The sequence below is a fragment of the Capra hircus genome, unplaced genomic scaffold (assembly GCF_001704415.2).
Source record: "Capra hircus breed San Clemente unplaced genomic scaffold, ASM170441v1, whole genome shotgun sequence".
In the NCBI taxonomy this organism is placed as follows: Eukaryota; Metazoa; Chordata; class Mammalia; order Artiodactyla; family Bovidae; genus Capra; species Capra hircus.
The window spans coordinates 686-11,498 of NW_017219242.1; the positions used below are offsets into that span (position 1 = coordinate 686).

General features: G+C 44.4%; 1 protein-coding gene across 1 annotated transcript; it reads left to right on the forward strand.

The window, feature by feature from the left end:
- Nucleotides 1-1,196: 1,196 nt before the first annotated feature.
- Nucleotides 1,197-5,946, forward strand: LOC102168759 (cationic amino acid transporter 3-like). Its single transcript, XM_018045655.1, has 12 exons — nt 1,197-1,575; nt 2,561-2,719; nt 2,882-2,896; nt 3,101-3,269; nt 3,476-3,588; nt 3,760-3,982; nt 4,152-4,291; nt 4,393-4,495; nt 4,686-4,885; nt 5,084-5,250; nt 5,525-5,633; nt 5,802-5,946. Exons 1-12 carry the CDS (start codon nt 1,197-1,199, stop codon nt 5,846-5,848), a joined length of 1,824 nt encoding a protein of 607 aa, XP_017901144.1. The 3' UTR covers nt 5,849-5,946.
- The last annotated feature ends 4,867 nt before the right edge of the window (nt 5,947-10,813 follow it).

Consider the following 10,813-nt stretch of genomic DNA (forward strand, 5'->3'; position numbering starts at 1 on the left):
ATCGCTTTTGAGTTTTCTATATCCAGCAACTGTGAAGTCAGCTCTATTATTTATCATTGGGAGCAATTTTAGAAATACTGGCAAAATACACATAACAGCACTGACCATCTTAACCATCTTTAAGTGTATGCTATGCTATGCTGAGTCACTTGAGTCGTGTCCGACTCTGTGCGACCCCATAGACAGCAGCCCACCAGGCTCCCCCGTCCTTGGGATTCTCCAGGCAAAAACACTGGAGTGGGTTGCCATTTCCTTCTCCAATGCATGAAAGTGAAAAGTGGAAGTGAAGTCGCTCAGTCATGTCTGACTCTTAGCAACCCCATGAACTGCAGCCTACCAGGCTCCTCTGCCCATGGGATTTTCCAGGCAAGAGTACTTTAAGTGTATAGTTCATTAAAATTAGGTATATTTACATTGCTCTTCAACCAATCTCCAGAACTCTTTTCATCTTGTAAGACTGAAACTGTGTCTGTATTTAATGATAACTCCCAACTCCTCCTTCATCACAGCCCCTGGAAAACCACCATTCTACTTTTTAGATTCTTTGGCTGGTCTAATAACTATATTGACATGAGACAGATTAACAGATTTAGTTTGTTATGTTTGGGAGCCCCATGAAAACCCTCAGGCTGAAGACAGTTAGACAGTTCTGGCTCATAGAGGCTACTCTGAGCTAAGGAGAAGAGGGTAGGGATCTGGGGCTTTGAGGGGAAGGAAGACAATGCAAGGAAGATGGGACGAGCAAATGCTTGGTGAACAAATGTGCAGACAAGTCTTTCTGAGATGAAAACTTATCTGGTGATAGCTCTCTTCCTAGCATAGACCTCCCCCATCTGAATTATTAATATTTCAATCAGTTAAGGGAGAGGCAAGGAGCTCCTCCTGAGTCTTCTGTGTCCAAATTGCCTTTAGCCCAAAATCCATGAGCCAAAGTGGCACATTTTGGGGAAATGGATTTTGCTCCCCCTCACTTCTCTTCAAGCAAACTTTCCAATAACTGAAACATGTAAAAATTCCTATTTATGTTTGAAGAAACCAAAACTCAGAGATGCAGAACTTGCCCCATGTGTCCTTTTATCACCTGCCCCTCATCACTCCATTGCTTCATGGAATTGGACTCCCAGGGCCAAGGGAGGGATGGACATTCTTGATGACTTTGTGTCTTTCTTTCTCACCAGGTCTGAGCCTCTTCAGCTATGTTGAGGCTGCTATATCAGTATGTTCACCGATTTGGTCAGAAGTTGGTCCAAAGGCGGCTGTTGGACCCCGTAGAGGAGACTGAGAGTCCCACAACTTATTTGAACATTCTAGACCTGGTCATCTTGGGTGTGGGCGGAAGCCTGGGAGCTGGCATATACATCGTGGCTGGTGCATTGGCCAAATACATAGCTGGACCAGCTATCATCATCTCCCTCTTGGTGGCCGCCCTGCCTTGTGTGATGTGTGGGCTCTGCTATGCAGAGTTATGGGCCAGGGTACTACGTTCTGGTTCTGTGTATCTCTACAGCTACGTCACCATGGGCCAACTGTATGCCTTCATCACTGGCTGGAACCTCATTCTGTCCTTATTTGTTGGTAAGAGGATGGGGAGTGGGAAAATGTGGGCTTAAGATCTGGAAACTGGGAGACAGGATTGGGGTCTTCGCTCTTTCATGAGAACTTAGTTATTGAACCTGCAGAGGTGAAGTGCGTAATAATGGCAAGAAAACCCCTCAATGTCATTCTACTCAGCTCTGTCCTGTTTGCCTTAAATGATGGACCAAGAACCCAGAGGACAGGGAAATGTAGGAAGTTCCCTGGATAAGAGCGAGGCATATCCCCCAGGCTCATCCCCTCAACAGATTGAAATCTTTGGTCAGTTGTCTTTGTAGGATTTTCCTTTACCCCTATGTTTGAATTTTCAACCCTCATCTCACAGTCCCTCTGTTCCTATTTCCTTGTGTTCTTTCCTCGCATAATATTTACTTCCTCCTCCACTCCAGTACTCTTGCCTGGAAAATCCCATGGATGGAGGAGCCTGGTAGGCTGCAGTCCATGGGGTCACGAAAAGTTGGACATGACCGAGCGACTTCACTTTCTCTTTTCACTTTCATGCTTTGGAGAAGTCAATGGCACCCGACTCCAGTACTCTTGCCCAGAAAATCCCTTGGACAGAGGAGCCTGTAGGCTGTAGTCCATGGGGTCGCTAAGAGTCGGACACGACTGAGCGACTTCACTTTCACTTTTCACTTTCCTGCATTGGAGAAGGAAATGGCAACCCCCTCCAGTATTCTTGCCTGGAGCATCCCAGGGACAGGGGAGCCTGGTGGGCTGCCATCTATGGGGTTACACAGGGTCGGACACGACCGAAGCGACTTAGCAGCACCAGCAGCAGCATATTGAGTAGTTGACCTATTTTGTGAATTATCTGGGCCTGCTCTTCTCACCCCAAGAAGAGATATGCTTTGAGATTCAGTACTTGGTCCTTTTTTTTTTTTTTTTTTTTTTTAAAGATATCCCATGGTACTAGGTAAAGGAGTACTTAATTTTGTTAATGAATATTCCTTCTTCCTCCATGCAGCCACTGCCTGTGTGGCTAGGGCCTGGAGCTACAGCTTTGACAGCCTGATTGGGAACCACATCTCTCAGACTTTAGAGGGGACTTTCTCTCCGTATATGCCCTCTTTCCTGGCCACGTTCCCAGACTTTGTCGCTCTGGCCCTGGTGCTGGTGATGATTGGTAAGAAGGGGACAGAGACAGGATGAGAAGAGTGGGGTGTGGAGCAGGAGCTGGGAAGGGAAAGGCTTGGGTGGCAGAATGTGGGGGGTTAGGACTAGAAACAAAGGTGGCAGGAGAGGATGACATACACTGCTTCTATCCTTGGCACCATTGACAATTCAGGCTGGATCATTCTTGGCGGGGCGGGGGGGGGTGAGGGGTGGGGGGAGCGCTGTCCTGTGCATTGTAGGTTTTGAAAAATCATTGTTGGGCATTGAGTAGCATCCTTGGTACCCTCTGCCCCCCAGTCCCTTGGCAACTACTAGTCTGCTTTCTGTGTCTATGCATTTGATTATTCTGGATGCTTCATATTCCATCTTTACCACAGGAGACTGGTTCCAGGAGCTCGTATGCCATCCCTGGTTATCAAAGTGTTCACAGGCATGAATGTTTTTGTTCCAATCTTCATGATCATCTCTGGCTTCATTAAGGGAGACCTGCACAACTGGCAGCTCACAGAAGAGGACTACGGAAATGCATCTGAATCCAGTGACATCTATAGGACCGGAGGGTACTCTTGGCCACAGAAATGCACTTGGGTGGAAGTGAGGGCTGTGGGTAGAGCTTGAAACATGATGGGGACTAAAGAGAGCTGGGCTGGTGGATCCAGATAATGGGGATCCTGGAACCCAGGACTTGTGGTCTTGAGGGAGGATCCGGTAGAGGTGGCTGAACTCACCTCACCCACCTTCTTCCTCATTCCTTCTCTCACCATAGCTTGGGGCCTCTGGGTTCTGGAGGGTTTGTGCCCTTTGGCCTTGATGGGATTCTTCAAGGAGCAGCTCTGTGTTTCTACGCATATTTTGGTTTTGAAGCCATTCTCACTAAAGGTAACATGGTCATGGAGTGTTCCATCAGTGGTGTGGGCACAGTTTGGGTTGCCCCTGGGCATAGGAGTTGGTAGAAGGTGAACCTAGATTTTGGAGGTGCAAAAGGAAAGACAATTTTCTGATTTCATTCCAGTATGTTTTTCTGATCCAGTATTTCCTTCCATCCTGCAGGCAAAGAAGCCCGAAATCCTCAGCGTTCCATCCCCTTGAGCATAGCGATCTCCGTCTTCATCTGCTTTTTGATGTATTTTGGTTTCATAGCGGCGCTCACCCTCATGGTGCCCTACTACCAGATTCATCATTACAGCCCTTTCCCACAGGCTTTTCTCCACGTTGGGTGGGACCCGGCCAGATATGTCATGGCTGTTGTCTTCCTGTGTACTCTTCTATACAGGTCAGTGCCATGGTTTTCCCCCTGACCACTGTCAGATTCTTAGGTATCCTGTCCCTTGGCATTGAGAGACAAGAGAGCAAGATGCATTATGACATGTAGACAGGGAAGAGAGGCCTCACTCTGTCCTGATTCTCTACATCCTCACACATGTTCCCATTTTGCCTTCCAGCCTCCTGGGCGCCATGTTTTTCATGTCTCGGTTGGTCTGTGAAATGGCAGATGACAGGCTCCTTTTCCGGCATCTTGCCCAGATCCACGCCCGTACAGGCACCCCTGTCATGGCCATAGTGGCTTCTGGACTTCTTGCAGGTAAGTAAACAAAGCCCGCTCCTTCTTCAGTTAAATTTCTTACCTTGGATGTTTATACTGGTTTTCACTCCCTCCCCACCTTGTTCGTGCCCTCATTCTAGGGGTCATGGCATTACTCTTTGAACTCCGTGATATCATTGAACTCCTCTTAACTGGGGTCCTGCTTGCTTATACCCTCGGGACATTTTCTGTTCTCATCCTCAGGTGAGAATTCACTATATGTTGGCTGAGGGTTTTAGACTCATGGGGATTGATGAGGAGGTAATTGTCTTCTACCTTCATCCTGCCTTATAATTGTCCTGCTGGGCTGAATTCCAGAAAGATTTTAATTAGACTGCATGATGTTCCATGAGTAGGAGCTGCTATTAATATTGCCTTTGTACCTTTAATTAAGGTACCAGCCAAGTCAAAATTTTGTCAAGAATGAGAAAACAGAGGAAGAAACTGAGATGGAGCCTACACTTGAAGGAAATCCTTTGGACTCTGAACCTGAAGCAGGAACCTCAAACATTCTAAAGAGTCTGTGGTTCCCTCCCAGCACCATCTCCACCCGGAAATCTGGCCAGATTGTCTATGGATGTGCCTTCCTGCTTGGTGAGCAGTTGGATCTCACTTTGGTGGTATTTTGAAATTGACAAGATAGGTTGGGAACATATATTTTATCAGTTGAGGAATCTTGAAGACATGATGGCTTTTCCTGAGGTGGGCAGTTTTGGGAGGGATATGATCCAACCTCTTGATCTATTTGGCTTCTGGAGTTGAAACTGTTCTCCTCCACCTTAACCCCTGCAGTTCTCCTGATAATCATCCTGAGCCTGATCCTGGACCAGTGGCCCAGCCAGGTGTTCTCTGGAGACCCCGTGCTCACAACAGTGGCTGTGCTGCTGCTGCTGCTCATCACTGGGGTCACGGTCATCATCTGGAGGCAGCCCCAGGACCCCAGTCCTCTTATGTTCAGGGTAAGGTGACCTTATGTGCCCAAAGTGTCTACCTTGAGTGAATGAAGTCTGCATGCTTTGAGGTCTAAACATTCTTTTCTGGACCAGAGAAGAAGGGGAATTTCTAAAACAAATGGATCTTTTGCTGATCCATGCTAAGTGTTTTAGGTACACAATCTGAGTAGGCAATGAACACACAGCTGGAATCAGACTGGAGTCTTCTCACCCATGTTGGGTATGGGTCATGTTTCAGACATCCAGGGTGGGTTCAGGTGTGGACTGACTCTGCCCACAGGTCCCTGCTATGCCTGTCCTCCCACTGGTGAGCATCTTTATGAATGTCTACTTGATGACAAAGATAAACACTTGGACCTGGACCCAATTTGGCATCGCTAATGCCATTGGTAAGTGGTTTTCTGGGATAAAAACTACTATTGAGTGACTGAACCCAACCCTCTTCCTGCTATGTCTGCCCCAAACTTTGTCAGAAGCCATAATAGGAGGTCTACTGGGCATTAGTAAGTGAGGAGAGTGCCTACTTTTCCCTTCTCATCATCTCATTTCTCTACTAGGATTTGTCATATACTTTGGATATGGGATCCGATACAGCTCAAGGTAGAACGGTGATCAACAGCCACCAGCTTCCATCTCCCAGACTCTTGATGATGATATCCCTAGTGCTTATTCACAATAGCCAAGGCATGGAAGCAACTTAAATGTCCATCAGCAGAGGAATGGGTAAAGAAGATGTGATACATATATACAATTGAATATTACTCAGCTATTAAAAACAATGAAATAATGCCATTGGCAGCAATGTGTATAGACCTAGAGATTGTCATACTGAGTGAAGTAAATCAGTCAGAGAAAGACAAATATGATATGATATTGCTTATATGCAGATCCTAAAAAAAATGGTACAAATGAAATTAGTTACAAAATAGAAATAGAGTTACAGATGTGGAAAACTAATTCGTGGTTACTAGAGGTGGAAGGGGTGGAAGGACAAGCTAGGAGATTGGGATGAACATATACATACAGTAATACATATACATACAAAAATAGATAACTAATAAGAACCTACTGTAGAACACAAGGAACTCTTGTCAATACTCTGTAATGGATTAAATGGAAAAGAATCTTTTAAAAAATGTGGATATATGTATATGTATAACTGATTCACTTTGTTGTATAGCAGAAACCAGCGCAACATTATAAATCAACTATACTCCAATAAAATTTTTTTTAAAATAAAAATGACCAAGCATGGTAATGGCACCCCACTCCAGTACTCTTGTATGGAAAATCCCATGGATGGAGGAGCCTGGTGGGCTGCAGTCCATGGGGTCTCGAAGAGTCGGACACGACTGAGTGACTTCACTTTCACTTTTCACTTCCATGCATTGGAGAAGGAAATGGCAACCCACTCCAGAGTTCTTGCCTGGAGAATCCCAGGAATGGGGGAGCTGCTGGGCTGCCATCTATGGGGTCTCACAGAGTCGGACATGACTGGAGCGACTTGGCAGCAGCAGTAGCAGCATGGTAAGAAGAAAGAAAATATTCCTAGCGGTTGAATCATCTTAACCACAGGACATAAAGCTGTTTGGAATCTCTCCATGTACTGGAGGATCTTCTGGTTCAAGGGGGCACTCTGAGTTCTATGGATTGTGAAGGTGGGATGCATTTAGAGCCCCAGCAGAGGCAAAATATCTTTAATATTGTATAACTTCAGGTATACTTCTCAGAGCATAATATGCATACAAATGTGCAGGCTTCATTAAGTGCGCAGCATGGTGAATTTTCACAAAGACAGTACAACATCTAACCAGCAACTAGAAGATGAAATAAAATATTAAACCTGCACATAAGGTTGATTGTATCTTATGGCACATTTTCTTTATGCCTGCTTTCAGCAAGAACCAGAGACTGCCCCATATGAAGGAAACTCAGATAATTATTAATATGTGTTGTGTGTGTTACACTTTACATATTAGGGTACAAATAGTTTAGTTCAGTTCAGTTCAGTCACTCAGTCGTGTCAGACTCTTTGCGACCCATGAATCACAGCATGCAGGCCTCCCTGTCCATCACAACTCCCAGAGTTCACCAAACTCATGTCCATCGAGTCGGTAATGCCATCCAACCATCTCATCCTCTGTCATCCTCTTCTCCTCCTGCTTCAATCCTTCCAGCATTAGGGTCTTTTCCAATGAGTCAACTCTTAGCATGAGGTGGCCAAAGTATTGGAGTTTCAGCTTCAGCATCAGTCTTCCAACGAACACCAGGACTGATCTCCTTTAGGATGGACTGGTTGGATCTCCTTGCAGTCCAAGGGACTCTCAGAGTCTTCTCCAGCACCATAGTTCAAAAGCATCAATTCTTCGGCACTCAGCTTTCTTCACAGTCCAATTCTCACATCCGTACATGACCACTGGAAAAACCATGGTCTTGACTAGATGGACCTTTGTTGGCAAGTAATGTTCTGCTTTTGAATATGCTGTCTAGGTTGCGTCATAACTTTCCTTCCAAGGAGTAAGCGTCTTTTCATTTCATGGCTGCAGTCACCCTCTGCAGTGATTTTGGAGCCCAGAAAAATAAAGTCTGACACTGTTTCCACTGTTTCCCCATCTATTTCCCATGAAGTGATGGACCAGATGCCGTGATCTTAGTTTTCTGAATGATAAGCTTTAAGCCAACTTTTCACTCTCCTCTTTCACTTTCATCAAGATGCTTTTAGTTCCTCTTCACTTTCTGGTGGTGTCCTCTGCATATCTGAGGTTATTGATATTTCTCCTGGCAATCTTGATTCCAGCTTGTGATTCTTCCAGCCCAGTGTTGCACAAATAGGCTGGAAGTAAAAGGAAAGAACAGATACTTGTGCAAACAGTTACATAGAAAGTAGGTAGCTATATTACTGTCAAAGTAGACTTTGAAAAAAAGAGATAATAAAGATAAAGTGGATCCTTTCATCATGATGAAGAGAAATAATTATTTTTTGTTTTCTCTAGCTTATTGAGACACAGTGTAACATTGTGATAATTTTTCTTTACTTTTCTATTGCAGACTCTTAGAGTCATGCAATAGAATTGATGAAGAAGAGTTCTTAATTGAAAAATAAGAAAGCACTAACAAAATCCTGCATTGCTAAAGGTGGGGCAAAGGGGTCATAGGTAATGATTGATTGATAAATGATCATAATTGGGTAAACAAAATGAAAGTGAAACTAGAAAAACAGGATAAAAACTATTGCTGCAGAACAGGACGCTTTAACTGAGATTTATGGATGTTCAAGACATCAGTAATAATGAAACATAGGACTGTCGAACAACTGAAGTAGAGTGAAGGAGGGATGGAGGTCAAGAAACTGAGTGCAAGTTATTAGATGAATTTAAAAGTAGGTGGAGGAGGGCTTCTCTGATGACTCAGTCACCTGCCAATGCAGGAGACAGGAGTTCAATGCCCGGTCCAGGAAGATCCCACATGCCACGGAGTAGCTAAGCCCTTGGACCATTGCTGTTGAGCCTGTCTCTAGAGTTGCAGCTACTGAGGCTCGAGTGCCCTAGAGTCCTTGCTCCACAATAAGAGAAGCCAACCACAGTGAGAAGCCCGTGCACTGCAACAAAGACCAAGTGCACCCAAAAAATAAAGAAACCAAAAAAATAGCATTTCTAAAGAAAAAGTTCTGCCATCAAAAAATAAATCAATAAAATAAAGGTGCATCTGATTGATTTAGGAAGTCTGAATATAGCCAAGTAAAAGACTTTTCTTTTTGGCCTTGGGATAAGTGGATCTTAGTATCTGACCAGGGATGGAACTTGTGCCCCTGCAGTGGAAGCATGTAGTTTTAACCACTGGACCACCAGTGAAATCCTGAGCAAAGTAAAGTTTTGCTCTCCTTATCATTGAACTTCTTTGGCAATCAGTGTAGGGTAGCCAGACAAAATGCAGGGTGGCAAGGTAAATGTAGGTTTCCAGTAGACAATTAAGAAGCTTTATTTGTTTATTAAATATAGATGTGTCACATAATTTAGGATAGATTATGGGGGATATAATTGTGCCTAGTGTAGTGAAGTATTCATCCTTACCCTTACCTCCTGTTTCTCTTCTGCCTTTCTACTCATTTCTCCCAGCAAACAGAGCTGCTTGAAGAAGAGGACTAAGTCGCATTCCCCTTCTTTATCCTCTTCCATCCCTTTGGGCAAGGCTGGACACATACGCAATGCTTGTTATTAATAAATGCTTTCGTTGCTAGAATTAACCTCAGAGATTTTAAACTCCCCTTCTCTTGATTCAGGCACAGCTAGGCTTGGGATCTCCCACACTGGAGTGTGTCAGGTCATGTGCAGACTGTGGGGAGAGTCACAGAAGAGGACTGGGGGGGAGCAGGTTTAAGTGGGGTCCTGAGTCTCACAGCCCACACTGCTCAGGGTCCTTGATGATCAAATGAATTCAAGTGTCCACAGAAATAAACTATCTGTAACAGGAATAGAAAAGAGTTTTATCTGAGCCAAACTGAGGACTATAGTAAGGGAGACAGTGTCCCTATAGCTTTGGGAAGCTGCTCCATTGAAGCATGGTTTCCAGCACAGTCTTACACCTCATCCAAACAAAGCTCACACATCAACACGATAGGGTGTATTCCTTCAAGGTTTCAAAAGAGAGCCTTAGTGCAGAGACAGCGAGGCCAACAGGTCCCTGGTGTCTGGGAAGGGAGCCTTATCTTTCAGGGAATGTTAACATGGAGGCCATGAGAAGGGAGTTATTCATCCTTATCTTCAAAACAGACTCTCTTTACCTCAGTGGTTAAAGCAGATGAGCTGCGAGGGTTGGACAGGCTGTCTTAGTTCACACACAGTTCAGGCTGAGCCATGGATAAGCCAAAATGAGTTCCTCATTCCTCAATATGTGAATATTTTCTCCATCACAGGATATAAAAATCTTAGAACCTATGACCCAGCAATTCTACTTCTGAGAATATATCCAAAGAATTTAAAGCACACTCTGGAAGAGATAGTTGTAAACTGCTGTTCACTGCGGTATTATTCACAGTAACTAAAGTACGAAAGCAAGCCAAATGCCATTGACCAAGAAAGGGTAAGCCAAGTGTGTAGTGATAGAATATTCTTTAATGTTAAAAAGGGAAGGGAATTCCAACACATGTTACAACATAGAGAAATCTTGTGGACATTTTGCTAAGTGATATCATCCTGACAGGAAATGACTAATATTCTGTGATTCCACTTAAGTAAAGGACATGGAGTGGTCAGTTTCACAGAGACAGAGAGCAAAATGATGATTGCCAGGAACTGTGAAGGAGAAAGGGGGAATTGTTGATGAATGGATGCAGAGTTTAAGTTTTGCCAGATGAAAAAAAAGTCCTGGAGTTTAGTTAGACAAAATGTGAATGTACTGAATGCGATTGAACTGGACACATAAAGATGGTTAAAATGGTCAATTTTATTTTATGAATATTATACTGCAACAAAAATCATCTTGGAACTATTCCCCGAGGGTAACCACAGAAGAGTCAGGGCTGATAGTAACACGGCAGATGGTCCCCGCCCACCCCAGCCCCATCCCACCC

What these genes read in the sequence shown, in the direction of transcription:
- LOC102168759 (XM_018045655.1), top strand. Translation starts at nt 1,197, where the DNA reads ATGTTGAGGCTGCTATATCAGTATGTTCACCGATTTGGTCAGAAGTTG. An exon ending in CATTCTGTCCTTATTTGTTG is followed by an intron (nt 1,576 to 2,560) that starts GTAAGAGGATGG and finishes TCCTCCATGCAG; the next exon opens with CCACTGCCTGTGTGGCTAGG. An exon ending in GGCTTCTGGACTTCTTGCAG is followed by an intron (nt 4,292 to 4,392) that starts GTAAGTAAACAA and finishes CCCTCATTCTAG; the next exon opens with GGGTCATGGCATTACTCTTT.